Source organism: Larus michahellis, chromosome 2 (assembly GCF_964199755.1).
Source record: "Larus michahellis chromosome 2, bLarMic1.1, whole genome shotgun sequence".
In the NCBI taxonomy this organism is placed as follows: Eukaryota; Metazoa; Chordata; class Aves; order Charadriiformes; family Laridae; genus Larus; species Larus michahellis.
The window spans coordinates 127,369,522-127,396,259 of NC_133897.1; the positions used below are offsets into that span (position 1 = coordinate 127,369,522).

The following is a 26,738-nucleotide window of genomic DNA, read 5'->3' on the forward strand; positions in this document are numbered from 1 at the left end:
TTCCTTATCTTGATTTCACTGATTTTCTCACCTTTATAAAATGAACAGTCAGAGCTTAATTTAGCAATGGAAAATTTTATTATAAATAGATTTTTTAAAGTTCAATGCACAATCTTAGTGGAAATTCAAATGATATCAAAACAAGTTCCTTTACAAAGCCAAGTTAGCTGAAAAATAGCAAGGAGGCAGATAAGACCTCATTTTATTGCCTCTTTTGTGAGACCTTATGTTTAGCAATTTGCTCAGTTTGGTACCAATATAGCACTTTCCAGATCAAAGCCAGAATATTAACTGAAGAACCAAGCTATTTTAACTACTTGAGATTAATCCTAAAAGCCATCTGATTTCCAGGAACCAGCAACGAAAATACTTAATTTAAAAAGGTAACAAGAGCAGCAAATGACAAGCATGCCATCCCACATGAATCACACATTTATCAGTATAGAAGACCATGATAGCAGTTACTCAAGAATTAAAAGTGTTTTTATATATATATATTTTTATATATATATATATCAAATCACATCCCTATACCAACAGTAAAAGCACAGGTTTAGTTCTATATTCAACCCTGATTCAATTAAGAGTTCTGTATTAATCATTTTTGTTAGTTAACATGACAGTCAAGATGGCATCTAGACTGAGAAAAAGATACCAGCAGTTTGAGATTGATAAAGAACTCCAGTAATTGCATACTTTCATTCATCAAATATTATTCTTTTGCTTTATGAGCAAACAGTACTTGTTTTCTTGAAGAGGATGAAGCATCTTCATACTTCCCCCAGCCTTTACCAAGAGGTGTACTAGCAGTAGCTGCTACTGTGGATTTCAGGTTAGACAACAAACCTCTCTTAGGTTTTGGCTGTTTTGCCTCCTCTATAGAGAAATGCTTTTTCTTTTCGTCAAGTTCTTTTTGCAGGGAAGAGACTGTTTCTTCAAGCTCAAGAACACGTTTAGCCCAGTTCTGAAGACTATTCATTTCTTGTTCCTATGAGGATAAGGAATGTGAACACTCCAAAGCCTTTTTCATGTAGTTCATTTTCTGTTTCAGTTTATTTTACTATACCAGTAAACACCCCTGTTATTACTATGCCAAATGGCTATTTAGTACCCATTTCTTCTGAATTACTGCTATGTAATTTAGAGAACAGCAAGCTATGGGGCTATCAGATCTAGTTAGAGACCAAGTCTGACAGAAGAAGTTGATGCTAAAACACAGCCATACTTTGCAAAGAATTGCTGGTGTTCTAGGAACCAAATAAGGAAGGCTTCCCTGTCTTAAGCTGCGATTACTGAAAGCAAAACTGGTCAAATCTAAACTCTTACCATAGTCTGAAGTCTGCTAACCAGGACTGAAAAAATGCTTTGAGTGGGCAGAATACAGTGTCATAAAGATGCTCTCTAATCCCTGTGGTTAACAAAAAGTCACCTTCCTATGTCTCAGAACCAATTAAGAAACAAAATTCAAGATTAATAATTTTCATTCTCAGCCTTAGACTAAAAAGCATGCAGAAGGTAATTAAATTACCCAAAGAAAACATCACTAAGCAGTCTTATATCTGCCTTGCTTCGTTTGCAGGTCACAAATGAGACATAGATGCAAAGTGTCAAGTGTTCAAAATTCCCTCTTTTTTTATGTAGGATCCTAGTTGATGCCTGAGATCAGATGCTATCATCTTTATGAAGTCCCTGCTTTTGAAGGAAGATTTCCTTCTGTTTCAGTATTAAGTAGTTTACCTGCCTGTATCTCTTATCCAGCATGGCCACCTCTGCAGGACTGTCAGCATAGCTTTAAAGCCATAGATCCTTAGGTCTTGTTGCAGTAACATTTGTGTACTGACTGCTTGCCCTCAGCAAAACACTTCATGACTAGTGTTCTGAGTAGTGTTTTCTTTGCTTGACAGTAATTTGTGGCATCTTTAGATTAGCAAGAATTGTCAGCACAAAGTTACTCTATTGACCAAGTCTATCATTTAAATTGAAAAATGAGTCTTGTCTGACAAGACACAAAGTGAAGGAGTGAAACACAGGGGCTCTGAGCTCATAATTCAGGAAGTTAGGGACAGAAAAAAAGAATGCAAAAAAACCAACTTAAGTAAAAACATTATGCTAACTTCAAAATAAATTAATAAGACTGAATGGTGTTTTTACATGTACAATGACACAGAAACTTCCAATACAACTATAGATACAAGCCATATTAAATTTGCTTTTAAATTGTTGACAAACCTTGAGCACAATTGTATGCTTCAGTTGACTGTTCTCTTCTGCCATTTTTCTGTAGCCTTCATTAGCTTCTAGCAGGGTCTCATTTAATTTCTGTATTTTAAACTTCAGAGATTTTATAAGCTGAAAATAAAACCCATAGACACTGGAGCTCCAGACAGCATATTTTACATGAATTTTGTTTATGAACAGAACTCACAGAGAAACTATAAGCATTTCTGATTAATATTGAACAGTGCAAACTCCCCAGATCAAAGCAATGAAGATAAACCCTGCTTCTCTCAACCCCTTGTGTCCCAACCCATCATTTCTGGTCATAAAATACAGCTGGAGTAGTAATGTACCATTGTGCTGAAGCTAACAGATTTACACAGACCAGTCAGTCAAAGAACTGCAGCACAGACTAAGTGGAACGGTCTGCTCCTTTAAAGTAAGTGTAGTTAAAAGAATGCTGTCATCTCATTAACAGTATTTATATAATGAACTGGAGCAGAGTTACAACAGAAAACCTCACCTTTCTGATGGGAATATTGATGGATCGAGTCCTAACAGGGAAAAGAAACTCTGAACCAGCAAAATTAGTGTTGTAGAAGCAACCTAATGATATGAGGTTGGAGGGAAAATATCTAGTTTGCCAAAAAACCCCTTTGCCCATATGTAATGGCTGAATGGGAGGAAAAACAAGAAGTATTGAATTACTCATCACACACGTACAGATATGCAAGGCAAAGCCACAGAAAGGCACTGATGGAACCAACTGAGTTAAACTTCACTCACTTCAGTTATTGCCAGGCAGCAGTCCCATCATTCTAACACTTTCTAGCCACACAAAACAATCAATACTGTATCCCCATATCACGTATAAACCCCAAAATTTCTAGCATCAAAAAATCAAAATTTACATAGGAAATGAAAAATTATGTAGACCTCTCAACAACAGGAGTGGAAAACAAACACCAGGGGCCATAACATGAGACTTTAGACTTGGTAACAAAACAGTTATTTTTGGACTACATTTTCTCAATAGAAAGGATTTAAGTTCACTTTCCATTTACATGGTGTATTAGAACCATCTGGAAGTATTTCTCCAACCCCTACTCCTATTTGTTATTAGCGAAAGGAGCAAGGCTTGTCTCTTTCCTCCTCCCCATCCTCTTAAAACGTGAGAGACAAACAGCAGCCTTACAAGAAGTTTATTCAAGGTATAGGCTAAAGTGCATACCTAAAAACAATTAGTATTTGTTTTCCATAACAGAGCATGAAGCTCGTAATTTCCACCTCTACACGCTATTCAGAGCACAGGGATCTTGCTGGTTTGAAGAACAGAGACATTACCCTTTACTTAAGTTTAAAGGGGATAGTGGAGTTCAGTCCTTACAGAAAGGAGTGGTTTAAGGCACTATTTTGGCTCTAGATCGAAACTGTTACCAGATTCTGTAACTGTTCCCCTGTGCATGAGCAGGCAGCATTTCAGGAAGGAAAGCACCGAGGCCGTGACAGCAATGTTTACAGCAAATTCCAATACAAGGCTTTATACTTCCCTTCTCCCAACTCACGTCATGTTCACCATGTGACTTGTTATAGTAGTAGATGCCTTTACAAACTAGAATCATTGAATCTTCATGGTTGGAAAGGACCTTTGAGATCATTGAGTCCAACCATACACACACATAAAAAAACCCCTGCAATCTCTGCCACTAGAACATGCCCTGAAGTGCCAAATCTAGAGGTTTCTCAAATACCTCTAGGGATGGTGACTCAACCACCTCCCTGGGCAGGCTGTTCCAGTGCCTGACCACTCTTTCAGTAAAGAATAAAGCCAGAACACAGCTAATCTCTAGCAAAAGTCATCCACAATTGGGCAAGGGCTTTTTTGTAAACTTGATGCCAATTTGCAGGAATCTTCATGCTTTTGCCTACAGTGCCAATCTTTAAACTTTGAACCATAACAGAGTTTAGGACCGTTATCTCCAGATTTGTTAAATATTAAGCAAGAGCTACCTCTTCTTTCTCCTTGCATTGTTTCTGCAGTCCTTCATTGGCTCTCTTCATCGTCTTGTTCATAAGATCTACAGGCAAAAGAAGGGTTTGCTTGGGATTATACGCATTACCAAAGGTAAAATGAACTTTGAATATCCAGATTAGATTCCTACCTAGTTCCATGTTATTGTCAGTAGTCAGTATATCTGAATTTGGACTTCCCAGAGCCAACAGCCTCCTTGACTGTTCATCAAGTTGCCTTTCCAATTGCAGTATTTTACTCTCCCTATCCTGAAAAAAAAGAAGGGCACATGGTATAATTTGTCTAAATTTCTGCTTAACCTGATGCACTACTGCACGTCCTTCAATTATACTACATATAGATATGCAGTTTTAAAATCATTCCAGATGGAAGTTGTGATGGTTATGGTTGAGAAACCACAGTAAGGAGCAACACTCATATCATGAGACCTTGTAGGAAGAAGTTCCTTTACACAGGAGTCAACTCTTCCAATCTTCCGAATTTCCAAACTGTATTAAAAGTAACCATAGGGCAGAAAGGAAACTTTAGTGCATCTGTTAAACACTGTTGCCAGTTAGCCTGATAAATAAGGAAGAATATATTTCATAGACCTAAATTTTAATTTCAATCTCTTTTTCAGTACCTGTCAGACTGCTAGGATGGTATTTCAGAGTGAGAAAGCAAACGCGTGTCACCATTAAGAAAAGTTATTAATCTAATTCTGGTTCTCTCAAGCTGCTCGCTTCAATTTCATGTTGTGCTTTCATTTGTCAATTAAGAATTTTACACCTTAGGTATTTCATCAGTTTCTTATCTGACTTGCTACCAAGACTATCTTGTTCTTTGAATTTTCCCTTATGCAGCTTTGTGGCCAGTGTAAGAGGCAGCTATAAATACAGAGAGCACTATTAAAACTTTTCCTCTTGCCAACATAGTCTACAGCTAGGGGTTAAGCGAACATAAAACCAGTGTCTAAGGGGAGAAAAGAGACAAGCGCAAAGGAGCTGTAAAAACAGAGGCCGTGACACGATACGGTGTTGCTTGTCAGCACCTGAATGGAGAGCTCTAAAAGCAGAAATGTTTACATATCCCAATTTACAACAGAAACCCCACTTCCCTCATGTCTTGATAGAAACCTGCCTACCAGTGGAGTGAGATGTCTTATCAGTTCCTGGACAGGACAGTGTGGTGAGAAAGCACCTCTGGTGTACACCACAGTTGTTTTACTCTTCCACTAAAGACCTTCTGAAAATACAGACTCACAGGTCTCATTTGTTGCCTGGATACACTTAGCTATCTAAGTAGAAGCTACAAGTAAAGACTGAGAGTTGCACATGGCTAACATGGCTCAGTTTCAAAAGGAATAGCAACTTACTGATGCCAACTCTGAGCAGTTGTAGGTATAAGTACATTCAAGAGATTAAGTTATCTCCTATATAAAGTTTGATTTCTTATCACAGTTTCTTATCCCACAGTCCTCCCTCTAGACCTTCAGAGCACAGATCCATTATAATTAAAATAACTACCCTGTACTGAATTCCCCACCAGCCCTTTCAGACTAAATTTTTACTAGACACTCTACAATCCCAAGGATCTCCACAAAGCCAGACTGCTGTCTACAACGTTCCTCTAGGTGTTCCAATCATTGCACTACAGAGATAAAGATGACTTGGATTTAACTGAACTGTCCCCTCAAAGATCAGAAAGTTCAGGTATACAGTACAGGTAGTGTTAGACAGAAGACATCTCTATCCTTACGGTTAGCATTGGAAAACCAGAAAAGCTAGGCTGAATTCCTAGTTATTTTGACTGTTTAGTGTTACGTTTAAGATTCCTGAATGGTTCTGTTAAGGAAAAGCAAAATTTACAGTTAAAAGACTAGCACACATTTTTTTTAACAGCAGTCAAGTCATACCTCAACTTTCTGTTGTTCAGCTAGAAATTCTTCTATGGGAACATAATGGTCTTCAATCTGTTCCATTGCACACACATATGCATGTTTCTTGAGGGCCTCTTTATACATGTCAAATTTGCTCTCCAGTTTTTCTTCGTAACTGTCTTTCATATCTTCCAAGCGGTTGCTGAGGAGAACACGTTAGTGTTATTTAGTATATTATCATTCCAGCTATTACAATTTGACTACATGTGTTCAAGTGGCAGTATCAAAATTATTCATCTAATCATAAATTGTGAAGTTGAGAGACCAAGAATTACTTTTCTCCCTTTTCTCCTTTTTATTCTCAATGATCCTACAGACTTGCAACACGGCATAACTTCTATTTGGCATATACCAAGAAAGGTGCTTCAGAAGAACGCATACTTAAGATTTGCAAACAAAAGCTTTATTAAAAAAAATCCACCAACATGTAGTGATAGATATTACTACAGCAAATTAGACCTGATATTTGAAGCATGTTTCTGAGGGGTGTCTTTCATATTGTTGGGTTTTTTTTTTTCCATTAAAGATATATGCCAAATTTGCCTTATTATTTCAATACATTACACATTACTCTTGTCACAATTTAAAAAAAATGACCCAGCAGCGACACAGAACATCACCTCAAAAGATAAAAAGTATCACTGCTGTTTCATGTGTTTGGTCAAAGGTACCCAAACAATTTTAAACATCAGTGCAGGTGTTAAACTATAGCATGTTCAGCCGGCAACTTAACTTGGAGTTAGTCTCTGCTAGCAATTCAAACATCAGGAAACTAATTTCAAGAAGAGGAGAATTAAGAGGAAGTAAATTCAGCTTTAGCTTGAAAAAAATCCCCAAGTTAGTAACATCGGTGCAGGCATACATAGTCATTTATAAGACAGTGAACTGACAAAGGTTCAGAAGTCATCCAGAAGCAAGAATCCAGAGGGAGAGCTCAGAGATACAACTCAAACTATCTTAAGCACATGCATGCATGTTAACATGAGCAAGTTCAAGTTTTGGAACAATCACAAGCCTCAGTGGGGCACCTGTAAGTGTCTTCTACCTTTGCTAAATACTAATAATGAGTCAGGACAACCTCCAGTATTTATAAATTAAATAGAGAGAAGTTCAACAAGAAAGCAGCATTACTTTTTCATTGTACACAGGAAGAAGCTGATCTGTACAAGTTTATTTTAATGTTTTTTTCTTCCCTTTTCATCAGAAACTGTCCAGCCCTCACTTCTTTAAATAATATGAATACACGTCTTGCATATATGTGTGTATATATGTATGCATTTATATGTGTGGAATCCTTTCAGTCTCGAAGAGGACTTGCCTCCAGGCTTCCTCTGTTTCCAACAGCTGTCGGAACATTGCTTCTGCCATCTCTTTACGTATCTTCGCCTCCAGAAGCAGTTTACTTTGCCTTTCTGCAACAAGTTTCTCCTTTAAGTTCTCAGCAGTTTTCAAGAGATCCTAAATTTAACATATTTCGGTTCAGAAAACAAGCTAGAAACACACATTGATAATGCATGTCAAATGACATACGGATACAGACAGCCATCCACGGGGGGAATTTCTACAAGCCTATATTTTCAGGGAGGGCTGCACCAAGGGTTAAGCACTTTCAAACATGAATTTCTACAGCAAAGACAGCCTTTCTTCATCTTGATGGTTTCTGCTATCAAAAATTGTACTAATGTTTTAGCATTTAAATATTAATTTGTACAACTGTCTGGCATAAAGCCTACTTGATTTTTACAGCTTATTGCTATTAGATTGTATAGCATTGTTTTTAAAATGCTGCATCTTAACGTGTTCCTGCTGGTCTCAAAAGCACACACAAATGACTAAATAATATTGTTTTAAACACACATACTGCTTCCTTACTCTACTTGTTGAGCAATTGGTTGAACTCCAAATTTAGCACTTGACCTACCCAGAAAGCCACAGGCAGACTTCCACAACTACACTTGTTCCCTCAGAACTAGACCACTTGAGTAGATGTGTATCTACCTCATGACTCAGAATGGTGATGTCCACTTCCTCTTCCATGGAGGTTTCAGTACTGTCAGGAAAGTCATCTACAGATGTGTTAGCATCAAAGCACACGATAGGTTTGCCATCACCTCCAACTAGCTTGGGTGGAAAATAACCAAAACTTTTGGGTAGGATTGTCTGGATTACCTGGAAAATCCAGAGTTAAACACACTGATTTATCAATGCTGTCAATATTGCAGGTATCAGAATATTAGGAAGAAGTGGCATGAATGCATTGTTGTATTTACAGTATATTTAATGATTACAAGAACATTAACAAAATTTTACTTGTCTTAATAGACAAAAACATCTATCAATACAAATATAAGACTTCAGTACTCTAACAAAGTTAAAATGGGAAAAATTATCTACTAACAAACTTAGTATACTTGTCTAGAAAGGTGCTTTCTGTCCCCCTAAAATATAGGGTTTTGGTGTAATTTCCTGGAAAGTTAATGAAAAGCAGCAAATCCCTAAAACATTTGCTCCTTCCTGAAATACTGTGACCAGGATTCAGCAATTCATGCTATTTAAAGTTTTTAAGTATGTATGTCATAGGACAACATATCATAGAAGCCTGTCTCCTCAGTGCACACTCTTATCTTCTGATGAAAGTTGCATCTGACCAGAATTAGAAGAGTCTTTCTCTAAGATCATATTAGACATGCCATTACAGACTTGGAACACGTCAGAACTAATCCATGGTTCCAGACTAGAAATGAACTTCATTTCTGCCATGAAACACAGTACCATCAGCCCCAAGTCCTCAATGTAAAGGGAGGCTGACAAGCAGAGCTCGCAGGAAACATGAAAGCAGGTAGATTTAGCAGAGGGGTTTTGCTTTCAAAGGAGAGGAATACACTCCTGTCAAGCATTAACATACAAAAAAAGTCTTCCCTTTTTGTCTGTTATTAATTACTTGCACTTAGCCAAATAGGAGTAATGCAGGCACAAGAGATCTCATTCAGACTACAAAGTAAGAGGCTGCTACTTTGTCTATCACCACTGGCTGTCCAAGAAGTTTTAAACAATTGTCATTTTGTGCAACAGATGCTTAACTGCACAGAGGTTAAACAATTCCTCAAAATCTTGAATCGAAATCTTGCATTTGCTCAGATGGTATAACCAGTCATATCTGGAAGTGCCCTGACTACTTTGGGTTTTTTTTTTTTTTTTTTTTTTTTTTACCATGCAGAATGTCCATAGCGTAAAACTGAACAAGCCACAGACAAATGCAGCTGTCCTAACTTCTTACCACAGAAGACAGGTTTGAGGATGGGCAAGACTACTGTAAGCCTTTTAGAGGAAGCCACATGCAGAAGAATTAATATGATGCATCAAAAGTCCTAGTCACACTCAAGTCAATACAACCCAATCATTTCACAAGTCAATAGTAAAAAAGAATGCAGAATAGCAGAGAAAGTAGATGCACTCTTACCTGTTTGGCTATAGCTGAAAATTTCATTACATGTAGTGTTTCATCATATGTGGAAGCATGCTGATTAATGTTTACAATCATACAAGCTTTGCCTTTTCCACAAAAGAATGGCTGAAACAGACGAGTCAATTTGCTCTCTCTGAATGGAATGTAGCTTGGCTTCATCCTTATTGAGAAAAAAATAATAAAATTGTGAAATAAAAAAATTGTAAGATTGTGTGATACTGTAACTCAGCTTAATTATGTTTCTGTCTTTCAGGAAACAGATGCAGTAGGATGCTCATATTTAAGCCTACACTATTTCACATTAAAGAGTAAGGTCTTTCCTGGATCTCATACACTCTCCAAGAAACTGAAGTAATTAAAGTAAAAGTAGTATAGTGTCTGCTTCACAGTTCCCTAGTGTTACAAAGCAGATACTGGAACAAGCCAAAAGCTAAAGTACAGGACATCTGTCCTGTCCTGTCTGATGACTCTACCTTGGAGGTAGTAGTATAACTTGGAGGTGGAAGGGAAGAGGACAAAACAGGAGCTTTGTACACATAGAGTATTGCTCACACACACAATAAAAATGCTTGGTAGTTTCAGGCAAATTGTCCCTTTTTATTCTGCACAAACGACAGTTTTAGAGAAAGAATGTTCATTTCGAGTATTCCAGTGACATCTGTAATAAAGAAGGCTTACAAGATTTTGTTGGTTTCCATTTTCCTCTGACCACACAAGTCCCTTGCAGAAACATAAAGGGATACTTAGGTTTTCAACCCAAAACTCAGCATGTTTTTTACAAGTTGTCACTTACTTTGGATTTTGATTTTGCTTCAGTGCTGCAATGCATTTTCCAAGGATATGAAGAGAATTATTAATATTTCCTGCTTCTTTTAGTCTGTCTCCAAAGGCTTGTGTTTTATTACACCTCTCCGATCCAGCCAAGTCACAGAAAGACAACCTGCAGGAAAGAATTATCCAGAGCACACATATAAACTTGTTTCTAAACAGTATGAAAATAGAACTGCATGTCTTTTTATTTCTTTACGTGTCCAAAGTGTAAACGAGTGACTCATTTCAGCCTACCTAGATCACAGAATAAGTTCTACTTTAATATCAATGTTTTGTCCCAAAGGCACTACACAAGGTATTTAGGATACCAGCACTAACCTCTCTATCTTCCCATTGTATATAAAGATACTTGAGTAAGATTGCTGCTCCTAAGATAGTCTATTCAGCACATTCAAAGAAGTCTGCTTGTAGCATTCATTTAAGCTTTGCAGGCATTCTTACATAAAGAATTCAGCTTAGGAACCCAAATTTTGTTGCAATCCTAAAGTAAGTACTTCCAGACAAGGTACAAGGAATTTCTGAAACAGTTTTGCATAAGTGGGGCTTTGCTACAGAAGCACTTTGACTGTCACCTTCACCAGTTCCAGCACAGAGGATTGCAGGATAGTAGTACGCTTAATACACTGCAGTCTGCCCCTTTTGAATGCAGAACCATTTGTTCACTATGGCAAATAAGAGACCAGAAGTCCTTCACAGATCACCTTAGAGCTCTTTCTTTGGCTACAGCAATTATGTACTACTAAACTCAGGTCACCGAGTTGCCCCTCGTAGTACAATAGGTCACAATCAGAGACAACTATCCTCAATAATCAAGGAATTTAATCACTTTGACTTTTTATTAAGAAAACCCTTGAAGTACAGGAAGCTCTAGAAGTTATATAATTTATGTAACCCAACTATTACTCACTTATACATACATTTATTTACATAAAATAACACCTCTGTAAGATTATAGCCTTTCACACAGCTGAAATAAGTACATATTAACACTATACATATTAAAAAGGCACATATTTCAACTGTGTGAAAGGCTATGATCTTATGATCTTCATCCTTTTCAGTACAAGACAAAGAGCTTTTTTTCTTCCTTAAGCAACATACAAACTCTCTCATTCATCTAACAGCTGCTGCAAGCTTTGCTCAGGGAATACACCAAGACAGGGAACAGTAAGGAATACAGATGCAGTCATTTCCTCAAGTTATCTCTCCTTAGAGTATTTATCACCATAACATCTGATATTAAAAGGTGTTATCTCAATGAGGTATAGTTATTACCATCTCTGCTTAGCAGAGACAAGAAACAAATCAGTAGGAGCTAGGACTGAATTAAAACACTGTTACAGGACTGTCCTCATTTTTCCATATCAAACTAAACAGGCAATTAATCAGGGAAAAAAAAACAAACTAAAAAAAGCTATCTAAATGGCTTGAAGACAAAAGATTAAGCCACTTCCTCTAAATCACAAAAGAACAGAGAGGTGTAAGGACTTAGCACTGCTTTCACTGGGTACACCTACATTAGCATTTTAGATCACAAGAAGATTTTTTTAAGCATATCACCTGATGATCCTCTCTTACTGTAGATTGTACTATGGAGCAGTCCCAGAGCATGTCACCTGCATTGTTTTTTGATGACAGACTAAAACTTCTATTCCAGGAGCACATCAAACATAGTACCACAAACGTTCAACCCATAAACTCTAGTCTGGTCCCAAAGCAGAAAGATACACTTGGCATAGCTTGCACCTTGGGTCTTCAGCACTAACTACAGCACTCCAACTTTAGACACTGGCTTCTATCAGCCAGCCATTTGAATTCTGCTTACCAGAATATACAGTGTGGTATTACCTAGTACTATTCTGGCCCCACCTCCCCTTTATTTAAGACAATATACATATATTTCCCTCAATTTACATACGACTGACAGAGTTGTAACAGGTTCCTTCAGTGAAACCTTAACAGAATAAAAGAGATAAGGAAACGCTTCGATGCCTGTCCCGATCAGGTTTCCAGTCAGTTTTATGCAGCCAGTGAAGTTTTGATTTCCTCCTCAGTTCTCAGAGGATTTGTTTATTAAAAGAAAGTTCACCAGTTTAGCATGCTTACACTTTATCAACTTTTCTAAAATATTTACATTATGGTAATGAGATGAAGCATTCACTTACTCTGAAACTCCAAGAACACACGGCTGATGCTCATCAGTTAGCCTTAGCAGCCTTATCGAAAATATACTGTGACTGGAATAGAAAGAAGTCCTTTTTAATAACCACAGCTACGAAAATTAAGCAGTCACTGAAGCAAATTAAAATTTGTATGCTACAGAAAGTGCAGTGCTGAAGAAAGAACAAGAATTCATTCACTAATTTACATTAGTTACCTTTGCATTCAGCAACAAAAAGCAGCAATAAAAGTTGCATGTTGTGACTTTCCACTTATTTCAATACAGGAGAAGGAAAAATATCACATGAAGCCTACAAGCTGTCTTGGAGAATGAACAAGCCAGTTCACTTAAGTCTACTGATCAAAAGATGAGTACTCATAGTATACAAACTTTGGACAGTATTTGAACTCTGTAAATCTGAGGAATTAACTTCTTAGAGGCGATGGAGGAGGAGAGTAAGTTAAGGTTTGACGGTCCTGTAATATTGCCTACCTCAACATACACGGTTATTTGTTTAGTTTTCAAATTACTCTGTTTTCTAGAAAGGCTGAATTTGTAACACTTAAAAATCCAGTTACTGTAGCATCAAGCTACAAAGGCAGTGGACATATGCTGTCTGAAACAAAACAGAAAATCCCAGAACCAGGAGTGCCCTGTCCCCAGTTTATCCAGTAAATGAGGAAGCGTAAGTTAAGAATGAAGTTTCTAAAGAGAAAAACAAATCAAAAACACAATTTAGAAACAAGCTAAGTGGAAGTTAGCATGTTCTCTGGAGCAAAAAGACAACATTCTAGGCACAAAACTCCACCAGAAAAACACAGTTCTTTTCTGCACTTCTTTAGGTTTGAGTGAAATTCAGGTGGAATCATAGTGTGAAATTTAATAGCATCTGTCTTTAGCGCCAACACAGAACAGTGTAACTCTTGCTTTTTAGAGGAAAAAGCAGGCTTAGCAACACTATGATTATACTAGCTAAATATACAACATGGCCCTTCCACACTTAAAGGACAAGTTACTGATAGCATTAAAATCAAGTAAGAAGGCATTTTCAACAGAAAGTATACCACCTTCTCTTTATTTCCTCCCAACAGATTCTCCCTGTTCTGTCTCCCAGACATGGGGGCTTAATTCTTAAGATACCAAGTAAGCTCAGATAGAACACAGCAATCTAAAAGCATCTAGATAATCAAGCAGCACTGAAAGGTACTGCACAACTTGCTCCTTCCTACATCCCCTACTGACAGACTCCAGGTTTCCAAGAATTATACTGCTAGTGATGAAGAACTGTCCAGCTTTTCCTTCAACATCCTCACACAGCCATTCCCACTCAGCACCATTAGCATTTGTCAAGTGCCCTGTTGACACTCAAAAATTAATGGGATTTGAGCTTTTTGGTTGTCCAAAGCCATGAATAGCAACCCAAGTCCAGCTACTATTAAAGTCATAGACCCTCTCCTAGCTTTCTTCCAGAAAGAATTTTATAATAAAACCAGAATAATCAAGGAAAGTCTTAAGCCATTATTAAAAGAGTGGCTCATTTCAAACATATTCTAAAGTCTTCTTCTCCCTTCCCCTCCCCTTAAAAGGAAAGAGACAGCGTATGCTTATAATTAGAGGAACAAACCTCCTACTTGATTGCTCATTCATTCTAGTACAAGCAAAGCTTCGGTTCTTGTTTCCTATTTTTAGTATTTTGCAGGCTTCTTCAGTGCTCTGAATGTTAATCCACTTTAAGTCTGTGAAAAGAAACTTTTACATACACATCTGATCGTCAAAGAAATTCTGTGAAACTGCCAAGGTCATAAAACAGTATTATTACCTTTAATATAGGAATTTCCTCCTTGATCCTCACAAATTCTTAAGACTCTGCGCTTCTGAGTTTTTGATGTAGATAATACATTTAATAGGTCATACACATATTCATTATAAATTTCACAAAAAGAAATCCACACAGACGCTTGTGTTCTTTGGTGTATATTAGTCCTATATACATCAAGCGGAACAAAGTTGCTCTCTGCTAACCCAAAACAGAGAGAGTTCAATGACCAAACAACTCATTGATAAATTTTAATTGCAGTATATAGAACCTACTAAAAGGAGAAGGCTTGTAGATATCTGTGTTGTACAATGAGATACACAGTACTCTGAGTTTACCCAAGAACATTCAAACCTCTCAGCAGTCACATGTAACCAGAACATGCCCAAGTTCTAAGGTATTGCCCCCTCTACCGCAAGTTTCCAGCCGCTTCTGTGTTAACTTTGCAGAACTAACCCTCCCTCTTCCCACAAAAGGAGAAAAGCTGTCAAAATATGTTTACATTGTTACTCTGTCTCCCAAGGTGAACCATTAAAATTTGGTTACAAACTATGTACCTTTACTTTGTAGTACAGATACTTTTTAATCCACCAATAATTACCCACTTATGTTCCAAAATTTCTGTTATTTTTTTCCCCACAGAATTTTTCCACTTTATTTTACCTAGTGAATCAGAAGGAACACTTTTTGAAGTACAGTTGGAACCAGCCGACTCCACATCACACGTATTTGTAACAGTATTTGAGATGCTTTCTGTCTCCTTGAGAAAATAAGAGACCGTTACATCCACACGAACAGACTATGAGAATAGCAGAAGTAAAAAAAATGACAGTAATTCCACTATTTAAGATTTAAATATTACAGTAGTATTAAGTGTTAAGCCTGGCTGCAAATGAAATGTTTTTAACAATACAAAGCTAGAATCAATAAAGGTCTTCCCTCACAAGAATTATTGCTCTCTGCTACTCCCACCAACCTGTTTTAGAGGCCAGCTGCTGCTAACAAAGTAGACTGACTTTACAGTTCTGGGAGAACCAAGATCAGACTGACAATGTCAGATTGCGACAGCTCAAAATGTTTTTATGAACCACTGAATGGTATTTCAGTCAACCAAAAGAACTGGAGAAGTAAGTTTCTTTCAGGGTCAGATGGCAGGGTGGTGGGCAGCAGAGACACTAAAGCATCAGAGATTCCTAATTTGCTTGCTTGTTGCTGATCACTTTTGCAAAGCACCAGGTCTGTGAGAGTTTGAGTCAAACTTACTTTAAGACTTCAGGCAGAGCGAAATAATAGCTTCATAAAGGACTTAAAGATCTGATAAACCAACAGTCTGTCTTGGTTTAATTCAGACTGAATTAAAAGGCCATTAAAAATCCTGTATAGATAACAGCTCAGTTTCTTTAAGTACACACACTTGCTGAATTTCTTTACATCAACAAAATTATTTATAAACCTGACAAGACTTGTCAAAACATAGGCTTCAAATTACTGCTAGGAAAACTGTTGTAATCAAGTAGCAACACCCATTATTCAGAGACTCCAACACCTCCACATACTACCTCCCTCTCCATATTTTATACATTAGAACATTCACTCTGATTTCCCAAAACACAATCCTGATGAAGGGTTATCCTAGAGTAGAAGAGGGAACCAGATTCAAAGAAGTAAACCTTAATGCTAACTATTAGAATGCAGGGCTAAGTTTGTCATGGATTGTCTACTGATGTTTATGTTACTCACTTGATATATCCAAACCGTATTTTTTACTAACAGAAAAGTATGAAGCCATACTTTCCAATCTTCCATTTTAAAGACAAATAGCATATGATTTTGTTGTCATTTATTTTATAAATTACTATTTTGCAAAGACTGCCCTGTCTACACATTTATGTTGCTTGAGAAGTTACAAGTATAACCACAAGTATGGCTTCTGTTCATTCTGTTTGTAACATACAAAGAAGAATAAGGGACTGATGTGCATGGCATATCTATGCATGTCAAAAATGTAAAAGAATGTAAAAAACCCAGTACCACTACTTTTGCACGTGGTAAGTTTTTGTAAAGGTATTTCAACAAAACTGAGTTAATTAGCTATGTTGCTATGCTGTTCTTCAAATCATAAGACCAAATACAGTAAAGAACATGAAGACGACTGCCTGAAAACAAGTGGGAACAGGAACTGACATTGTTTGCCAGCGACAGAAGCTGACATTTAGTAGGAAATATGAGGACAGGTGGGAATAGGAATGCAAGTAAAGCAGTATTTACTTTTAATCCAGTAAAACCCAGTATTTCATCCAGTGAATAGAACAAATAAAGGGAAGGAAAGAGAGGGTGTGAACCATGCCAAGCAAGAGTTTTTGCAGCAGTACCGTATAGAAAACAAACAGTAGAACATTAAACGCTAGAGTACTGCAGTAACTCAGAGCAGTTTAAACTGACAGAATGAAAGGAACAGCAGGCTCTTTCTGCATGACATGTAAACTGAGCCTGGGAAAAGTGCCTACAGAAATCCGTGTAAACCAAAACCAAGCCCACCAAAACATATCTGCTCTCAGATTACAAGCTTGAGTGAACATCCAAACAGTGAGGCTATTCACAAGCTATCACGAAGCACAGCTCTAGTACTGGTGATAGCTGAGCTATCACTATGGAAGCACCATAACACATAAGCAAGGTTTTGCCATGTATTATTTTCTAGATACGTTTTTGCCTTTCTTTCCTGATGGTGGAGTCTTGCTTGCCCTTCAGTGGAGTGCAGCAGCAGCATCTAGATCACCTACTGCAACATTCAGTAACTAAACTATTAATAAAGTCAGACTGATATAACAGAAAGGAATATTTGTAAAGTATAGAGTTATCTTCAAAACAAGATATTGACCTCCTTTTCTAGACCTTGAGCTCCTGCTTGTTCCTTCTTGCAAGCTTGTAAGTTCCATAAAGTTTTTAAAAATATTTACCTACTATCTACCTGTCTTTTTCCTTTAAGACCCTCACCCCCTATGCATACACACACACAGTGCAAATGACCTTTTTAAGACACTCTCAAAATAAATATGCGATCTTTAGCATCTTTTAGATTTTTCATCCGAGGTCTTTCCTCAAAAGTTAACCAGACTCAGACTAAACAAAGTTCCATTTGCAGAGTTTAAATTAAGCAATAGAATTTAGAGTGGAACTTTATATATGAATATGATTCACAGAAGGATATTCTTTCAGTGCTACAACATTTCAGCTTCAACAACATTGGTATTAAAGACCATGGAAAAAAGAAAACCCAGTTAATCATTGCTTCTATACCTCCCAGAATTCGTTCAGTGCTGCTTTGTATGATAATCCCAAAATGCAGTACACTCACAGTTCAGTTTAAAGGTGTTCTGAACATCAGGAAAAACAGCCAGACATCTTGTGACAATTTGCAACTGGGCTTAGAAGTATAAAACAGTCACACACACACAAGGGTGCCCATTTTCTGGCAAGATCCATTTCTTGCAATGGAAACAGAAAAGACTAGATAATGAGAACAGGAGGCTGCCACCGTAAACACTCCTCTATTCTAACTACAATCTTCAGAGACCAAAGTAAAAGATACATACAATCCTCTAAAGCAGGCTGTAATCCTTTTAGCAAACTCATTTTGTGGCATCTCACTTCACTTGCTGTATCAGAAAAGTTTTTTTATGAAGTTACACGAATCACAGGTTTACCAATTTTATAATCTGCTTCAAGACTGTCTTCCACCAAAAGGGACTCTTCTGCCTTCTTTGATGCCCCTGCTAAGACATTGCCATCAACTCTCCTGAGCTAGTACTGAAATTTGAGCAACTGCCCAGAGATCCAGCCTGGAAACCTGACCCAAAAGAAGAGTCACTTAACAAGAAGCGAGTTTTAGATAGGTCAGCTCTCAGAGACTTTTCAAGGGCTAGTGTCACCACAGTATCAGAATTGCTCCTCTATGGAAATACAGGCTTTGCAATGGTTTTTGGTTTGAACTGTGTGCTGCCTGATGCAGAAAGTTCTTCCAGTTTACCCTGAGCTCCAAAAACAGCCAGTTGCCTTATTATTCCAAGGTTCACCAAGTATCCATACTGTAGATTTATATAAATCTAAAGAATCAATAGTGAAACAGAGATTTTATTAAAGATAGTCTGTTAGGAAGTTTTTAAGAAGCTTCATTCAGTAACAAGGAAGTATTTGGTCACTGACCTCTTTCAGTGATGCAAGAATAGCAGTTTTTATGGCTTCTTCTTGCTTAACTTGTGCATCTTCTAGTTTCTTAATATCATTGCTCAAATATGGTTTGAAGTTCATCTTCAGGTAATGTCTTCCCCTTATGTGGTTAAAAATCACATCAAGTGAGCGAGGTAAAATACCAAAATCTTTTGAAGTCCCTTAAAAATAACAAAACATAATTGTAGACATTCATACTAACTTCTCATTGGATTTTGACTTGGTTGTTATATATGATTTTTGGCAAACATTTTATACCTTGGATAGTGAATGTCTTGCCTGCATTTGTAACCCCGTAAGTAAACACCAGTCCATTCACTCCATTAACGTATGCTCTTACTATGTCTTTCATTGAGCCTTCAAAAAATTCACTCTGAGTAGTTTCTGGTCCAAAGACCTTGGAGAAGGGGTGGGGGTTGGAAGAAGAGAAAGGAAAGAAAAAAAGAAGAATGATAAGCAGCACAAAGAAGTTTAATATATCAAAATATTAAGCACTGATTAAGAGCGACTAGTTTTTCAGAGGGAGCTTAGTTTTCTGTCTTGACTGAACCCCTTCTAAGTCAATGTTTTCCTTTGGGTTCTCACAGGATGCCTGCTTAATTCTGAGAGGCACTCAGGCTTGCACTTGGTTTTGAATATTTTCCTATTCTTAAAATAAACTACTCAGAATGCCACTGAGAACATACTACTTAGTGGACACTTTCAAGAGCTCTGCTGGTGACTCCCTCCTCACTCTGTACTGGTCATCCATAACAGATGAGAAGATCAGCATTACAACAGTTTATGTAAGTGACCCAATGCATGGAGCTGTTTATGTTTTGATACTGTAAGAATGGAAGTTCTTGCAGTAGGTAATAGAGTTAAGAAACTTACTTCCAGTATAGAAGGTTTAAGCAGTTAAGCTGCTATTCTTTCAAAATTAAGTCCCTAAACACAGGCTTACATAAGTCCCTTTAAACAGGTGATTTCCCATAACGCTTCCCAGATGAGGGCATCTGCAGGAGCAGCCAAACCACTGTAAGTCTGCACCTATGAGAAGCTTCTGTAGCATATAAGCAAATAAAAAAGAGCTACCAAGGAAGCTTCACCTAGTCTCACCTAATAGGGACCTCCCTTGTAATTCAGCTTTCTTGACAGCCTAACAGTAAATAATAAGCAGTCTGTCATTTTTAAGGCAACTACCACCACATGTATTTCAAAGAAGAGGAATCACATTGCATGATATAGTAGAAAATTCAATTTTACCATTAGAGTGGAAAACAACAAACTATAACTAAAAATTAGGAAAAAAGCTTGCCTACCTGAGAAAATGTGAACCTGTGCACAGAATGACCAATCCCTCTTTCACTGTTTTTCATTGTAGAAGATTCTTTGGGTGCATTAAGAATTACTGTCTGGGGATCTTCAATAGTTACACAACTCTTAAAAAAAAAAAAAGACGACAAGGTAAATCAAAACACCACATAAAATTTCGGAAGAAAACTATCTGAAAAAAAAACCAAACCCAAACACCACCACCAAAACCCCTAGTGTTTTCATCTATTTACCAGAGTTAGAGAGTTGCAAAGTTTACAAACAATCACTCTTGACACATGTAACAACTACAGAGATACCCACTTCACAAGACAGACAGAGTGTAGACAAAGTTAAGGCAATTATCTGGAGCTTTTTAAGAGGTAAAAAATTTTTCTAGGATTCCTTTCAGCAACATTGTTTTTTTTCTTAACGCTTTCTAAACCCTGGTATTTTGTGATTGTGGCTTGCACAATCCCAGCTATGACAACAAAGCTATCTACTGATTTTCCACTTCAATTATTTTCAGTGTGAAAAAAACTATGACCAGCGTAAGTCAAGTAAAATAAGCTTGAAGCACTATCCTTTGATTAATAGATGGTGTTACCAGTAACGAAGAAAATGGAATTAGCTTTAACTGCCACTTCTCATTTAAGTAGATGTGAGATGCAGTTACCTAGCACTCACTAACTAGATAAATGTAGAATGCAGTTTCAGGAAAATTTGTTTTACACCAGACACGCTACCAAAAATACAAACTGAACTACCAGTATAGCTTAACAGTGTCTTGAAGCATCAGCCACAGGGATTGATTGTAAATAAATCTGACATTTGTGTTCAGAGACTGGCCAGAGCCAGTAAGACTAATAATCCATGTGTAATATGTACATAGGAAGTACTGCTCTTTCTAGGAGTCTCAATTAACAAGTGTTTATCAACTGGTATAGAGGCTCTAAGAAGCTGGGTACTGAATTTAGACCAATCACTTGCTCAGTGTGCCAGGCTTTCAACCCATATACTCTTTAACATTCCTCCCACACTGCCAGGAACAGAAATGCAAGTCAGACATACTAAATCCTAGAGAGCTACAGAAGAATACAACATCTGCAGCCCCATAGATGCTCATGAGTGGAGGCCTTCTAGTAGTCAGATCTGCAGAGCTGGAATCCAGCTAGTAACATGTCACTCTTGTTGTCTCCCCTCAACTAACCCCGCAGGTAAGCTGGCAGGCGTTGGACCATTTCTGGCTCTGTACGCATTGTTTATATCCAAAGAACACAAATTCCTGTTCTCTCACAGGTGACTCTTGAGAACCACTGGCAGTTGTATGAGAAGTACAGAATTTCATCCAAAGCTCTTACGCTTTATTTGCAAAAATCATTATCTCTATAAGCAACAACAGATCAGTTAAGCTGTTGACTGTCTATGTTTAAAGCATCAGTTTGCAGCTACAGGAAATAGGGCTTGGGTTCCACTTTTTTTTTCTTTTCCTGTTGCATATTTGGAACAAAGATGCTTTCCTGAAAATTATGCATGGCAGGGAGGAAAAAGGACCTAAAAATTAAATTGATCTCTCATTGATTACAGAGATAGTAAGGGGGTTTTTTGTTGCTTGCTTTTTGGGTTTGTGGGGTTTTTTTTCATTTTTTACCAAGCATCTTCCTCACAGATTGAGGTGATAGTTAAGAGAAATCATCGAAGTTGAAGATCTTTCAAGCATTCATAGTCGTTGGAAGCTGAGGAAAAAGCCTTCATATCATGTAAAACAGGTTATACAGCTAACAGTTGGAAGATCAACTATTTCATCATGAACTACATAAATACAAGAACTTTAAAAAATCTAGTACGAACTTCAACACTAACTTTTTTCCTCCCTCCCTGCTTTTAAAAATAAGTAGTTTCACTAATGGTCAGGTAGTCAGAAATTTCCCATTCCAAAGAGAAATAACATAACCAACTTGTAAAACAAATTGATTTTGTAAATCCATTTACCCTTACAGCCAGCTCAGATTGATGAATAATACCAAACTAGAACTATGGCAGTGCATACTACTCAACAAGAACTGCCTAGGGAAAGATGAATGTAAGTTGAGGGGAAAAAAAAATAACCCAAGTGAAAAAAATACAAAAGGTTCCAACTCTGGAAGATTAAATGCAAGGATATGTTTTAAAAAAGCAAATTGCAAGAAGCAAACCAAAACTAATATTGAATTCTTCTTCAAACAGGTCGGGAACAAGAGGTCTATCAGACCGCCTTTGAGACTCCACAAACGTGAGGGCTGAGCGATACACTGCAGAGACCTTGTCCTCCAAGGACAGCTAAATGAATTCTTTGCATCAGTATTCGCAATATATGGGGGCAGGGGTGAGGATGAATATTTCTGTGCTTTTGCATGTGTACATGTGTGTAAAACAGTGAAGCATTCTGAATCTGACAGTATAAACTGTAAAGGTTATAAAAAAGTTTGACAGGATGAGCAGCAAGTCACCAAGACAGGTGGCAGACTATTCAGGCATTCCAAAGAAACTCAAGGGTCAGACACCTGAATTCCTCCTAGAGCTGGTATAATCTCTGCCATGAACCTCCTTTGTTTCTTGAACACTGTAGGGTCCAGAGTGACACCAACTCTTAAATAACATACCCCGTGGAATTTTGCAGAGCTACAGGTGTACTACGCAAATCAGTAACTATTGTCATGAAAAAAAAATAAATCACCTTTATCCAGGTATACACTAATTCTATTTGAAGGCAGCACATGGCTTTTATAAAAATAAAGTTCCAGCTTACAAAACTAGTGTCCTTTGGGGGAGAAGAAAAATTTATTTCTTAATTTTATAACTAACCTGAGATTCACGGTTTTCAAGATCTGTTACAGAAAAGGGCCTCACTCTCAAGAAGACTTTCAAAGGTTGATATGCCTATTCATTAAAAAAAATATACAGCATTACAATGGATACTTTTTAAACAGAACACCCCCAAATCATATCAACATACATCCCTGATGCAATATTCCCTATTTTATCTTACTGCCTCACTTTCTCCTTCCTTGTGAAGTTCAGATCCTAAGGTTTAATTTGCTTCTTTACCTCCTAATGTCCTTAAGTAACCCCTTTTTTGTCCCGTTCCGCCCCCCCCCCCCTTACTGTTCTTTTATGACAAAGCCAAGATTTTGATTTTAAAAGAGCACACTATCGGAGGCATAAACTGCACTGCTTCCACCTTCTGGTCTCCCTCTGTATTGAATTTAAGCTGTATTTTTTAACAGCTGCTCTGCAGTACTGCACTTCCATTTTGTACAGAGCATGGTCAGTTAATAGATTGACACATCCTTGCCCTCAAGAGACCGCTTCATTATCACCATCCAAGCACCAGCCCCTCATCTTCCTCACAGCAACAATCATGAAACAGTTCTCAGTTGCTACAGTAGGCTTTTCCAGCCCATACCATTACACAAAGGTCTCCCCATCCAGGTGAAGCAATAGTAGCAGGGAGATTTTTAGAGGGATCCCAGCATTCCTTCCTTTCTCACAGAGCTTCAAAGTCCCTGTTTTGACAACTTGTTCATCCAGCAGATGGATTTACTAGGTTTCCACAGCCCTCCCATGACCAGCACTCCACTAATCATACAAAATCAAGTCACCTGAGGGAAGTCAGTAAGGAGACCTAGCATTCTAAAAAAGCAGAGATGGCTACACTATCTTCAAAAGCATACTGCAGCACAGGATTATAGATTTTTACTTCCAAGCACCTACCAAGCTTTCCATAAGGATCTATACCCTTTTTTAGCTTACTAAAGAAGGCTAGAGTCAGATTACATTCAAAGTGCAATTAGTGAAGTCCTCTACTTCTCAAAAGTAAAGAAGTCCCAAACGTCTCAGAAATTTAGCACAATGCATCATGTAGCACTGACCATCTGCATTTGCTACTGGCTATGATGTATTTGTAAGCAATGAGAAGTAAGCAGAAGAATCAAATGCATTTTGGGAACACAGGAATACAGCAGTTCTTACCAAAGAAATATCTGCTAGAATTAAAGCTTAAAAAAAAGTATAATCAGAAAACATATTACAAAACCAATTCACACCTCCTGTTCCTCTGTATTAGCCAATACTGTTGACTCCATAGGTGAGGGTTTACCCACTACATTCAGAAAAGAAACTGATTCCAACGTATCAGATACTTCTGCAGAAACATAGCTTTTCCCCTCATCATCCATTGTTGTGTGCAAAGGAACTTGTAAGGAGGAAAGAAAAAAAAAGAAAAATCCATCATTTTCTCACAGAACAGGCAAAAGCAAAATAGAGATTGGGGTAGCTTGCATATAAACATGCAGTTCTGAAGAAAATACAGGCTTCTAAAGAAGCTTGGGAGTATGAAAGGACCTGAAATAAACCACTGACAGTTGGGTTATATTAAGAAACGTGCCAGTGAAAGCATACTAACTGCCTCTTTTGGGCATTACTCTCCACCTGCAAGCACTGGGCCACTACCTGTAACACCTCCCTCGCCCCCACCACGAAGGGCTCAACACTCCCCAGGCGCCAGGGCCTCGGCCACCAAGCCCAGGCCCGCACTCCCCGCCCTCAGCCCCCTAGGCCAGCGTGCCCTGCCTCGACGAACCGCCGGCCAGGCAAGGCCCCGTTCGCACACAGGGCAGGGACGGCGCAGGGGGAACCGGGCGGGCAAGGCCGCCTCAGCGCAACGGCGGCTGCCAGCCGCGCGCCAACGGCCGCTACCTTGCCGCGCGCGGGAGCCCGCCAAACATCCCCCCGCCCGCCGCGGGCATTTGGGCGAGGGGAGGCGGGCGCTGATTGGCCGAAGGGGAGGGAGCGGGGGTGGGGTGGCGTATCTCCCGCCGGCCGGCAGGGGGCGCCGTCACACTGCGCAAGGCAGCGGCGCCGCCGCCGCCGGCGGGACCGGGTAGGGGGGGGCCGGGAACGGGGGGAGCGGGCCGGGGTTGGTGGGGGGGCCGCCTGCAGCGCGTGCTCGTGACGCAGATTTATTTATCGTTTTTAATTAGGCAATACTAATAAGGAAGGGGCTTGAGCGGCGAAGTACAGCGGCGCCGACAGCGGCGGCTTAGCGGCCAGAGGAGGGGTGTCTTGCCTGACTGGGGCGAGGGGGGGGGGAGAAGGGGAGACGCGGATACCTAAATATTTTCCATCGAAGCAGTTATATAAAGTTATTATGGGTGTTACGTAACCGCCGCGAGAGCAGGCGGGGTTGTGGTAAACAAACGCAACACGAAGCGTGCGGGTTACACGCGGGCGGAGCGGGCGCCGTGCCCCGGGGGTTGGCGGGAGGGCGGGCGGTGGCGGAACGGGACGCCGGGAGCCTGCGGTCCGACACCCGCGCCGAGGAAACGATCCGCTCTCCGGGAGGGAAAAACCGTCTCTTAACAGAGCAGGGAGGCGGCTTCGTGTCCGCATGGGACAAGACCCAGGCGCGGAGGCAAAGTTGCCTTTGTCCCGAGGAGTTGAAGTCGGAGGCAGGTGACAAGGGAGAAGCGCGCTCAAAAGCTCACAGAAAAGAGAAACACGCTCAAGAGACCAATGAAAACTTGTTTTCAAAGAGACACATCTGCCCAGAGAACATAGATGGGCCTTCAGGTCATTTAGGTACATTTAAGGGTGTTAAGCCAGGGGTACCACCAGCTGTGAGCTGGTAAAAGGCTGTTTCATAGCGATGGGTTTTGACCAAGAGGGAAGACCAAAGGCAGAAGTGATGCTAAAGCCCACCAGCCTGCCCTCGGTCCCCCCAAGTGCTTTCGGTCAGAGGGCTGTTGGATTAAGCATAGGGAAGACTCCTTGGGTGAAAGTTCATAGCTGATGGCATACAAAGGTCAGTCGTCCTCAGCTGGTAACACTTCCAGTCTGTTACTTGTTCTCCCATTGACCCCCTTTTAATCCAACTCACATCACGCAGCCAAGTTCTTACCAAGCTTTTCAGAGCACCCCATAGGATGCAAATAATTTTAGAACTAAGGCTAGAAGTATTTGTCAGGCAGGTCCTACTTATAATGTAGTAGCAGAAACTGACCTTCAGGAAGACATAGGGTGTTTTTTTTCCCTTCTCATAGTTTGAAACGTTTCTCAAGGAAGTGGGCTTGTTGCAATCCATGTGTGTAAATGCAAGTAAGTTTCTCATCTTGGTTGTGGAGTCTCCCTTCTCTGGAGATACTCAAAACCCGCCTGGATGCTTTCCTGTCCAGCCTGCTCTTGGTGAACCTTCTCTGGCAGGGGGACTGGACTAGATGATCTCCAAAGGTCCCTCACAACTCCTACAGTTCTGTGATTCTGCAATCTCTCCCTTCAACCAAAGCTCTCAAGCCTGCTAACTAGAGGGACAGAATCCCTCTAAGGCTTTACATTGAATGACATTGAGAGAAGTGGGCAGATGAGGAACTCTTGAATCCCCTGAGTAAGCTCAAGCTTTGGCCACCGTTTTAAGGTCTTAACAAATACAAATGGGACCTCAAGGTCCACACAACCAATTAAAGTTCTCTCCTATGCTTGAAGCAGAAGCAGCAACCCAGTCTTAAATGGATGAATTGCAGATGACCTTTAAAGGTCCCTTCCAACCCAAACTATTCTATGATTCTATGCAACAAAACAGTATTCTTTCATTTAACTCAGGACTTTATGTCTTGTAGGTTTAAGAATTGATCATAGTTCCTTTAAGCATGAGTTTGCAGAAGAAAAAAAAAAGCCACCACCGAACTTGAGAGGCCTAAGTAGCAGCAATGAAAATGGCTGTTTTATTGCTTTATCTAT

General features: G+C 39.1%; 1 protein-coding gene across 2 annotated transcripts; it reads right to left on the reverse strand.

Moving 5' to 3' along the window:
* Nucleotides 1-125: 125 nt before the first annotated feature.
* Nucleotides 126-24,709, reverse strand: LOC141738423 (kinesin-like protein KIF20A). 2 transcript variants are annotated; one of them, XM_074573622.1, is made up of 19 exons: nucleotides 24,702-24,709; nucleotides 24,050-24,198; nucleotides 22,809-22,883; nucleotides 19,973-20,092; nucleotides 18,930-19,068; nucleotides 18,648-18,832; nucleotides 15,105-15,201; nucleotides 14,445-14,642; nucleotides 14,250-14,361; nucleotides 12,630-12,701; nucleotides 10,427-10,573; nucleotides 9,628-9,793; nucleotides 8,166-8,336; nucleotides 7,486-7,625; nucleotides 6,144-6,309; nucleotides 4,380-4,497; nucleotides 4,228-4,295; nucleotides 2,230-2,349; nucleotides 126-988 (listed from the first exon to the last, which is right to left on the reverse strand). In XM_074573622.1, exons 2-19 carry the CDS (start codon nucleotides 24,179-24,181, stop codon nucleotides 713-715), a joined length of 2,502 nt encoding a protein of 833 aa, XP_074429723.1. In that variant the 5' UTR covers nucleotides 24,182-24,198; nucleotides 24,702-24,709; the 3' UTR covers nucleotides 126-712. The 2 variants fall into 2 exon arrangements, with proteins under 2 accessions (XP_074429723.1, XP_074429724.1); XM_074573623.1 differs by lacking the exon at nucleotides 24,702-24,709 and having other exon boundaries at nucleotides 14,445-14,639; nucleotides 24,050-24,566.
* Nucleotides 24,710-26,738: the final 2,029 nt, after the last annotated feature.

What these genes read in the sequence shown, in the direction of transcription:
- LOC141738423 (XM_074573622.1), bottom strand. Translation starts at nt 24,181, where the DNA reads ATGGATGATGAGGGGAAAAGCTATGTTTCTGCAGAAGTATCTGATACG. An exon ending in CAAGACATTCACTATCCAAG is followed by an intron (nt 18,833 to 18,929) that starts GTATAAAATGTT and finishes GTTATTTTTAAG; the next exon opens with GGACTTCAAAAGATTTTGGT. An exon ending in AAGCAAAATCAAAATCCAAA is followed by an intron (nt 9,794 to 10,426) that starts GTAAGTGACAAC and finishes TTTCTCAATAAG; the next exon opens with GATGAAGCCAAGCTACATTC.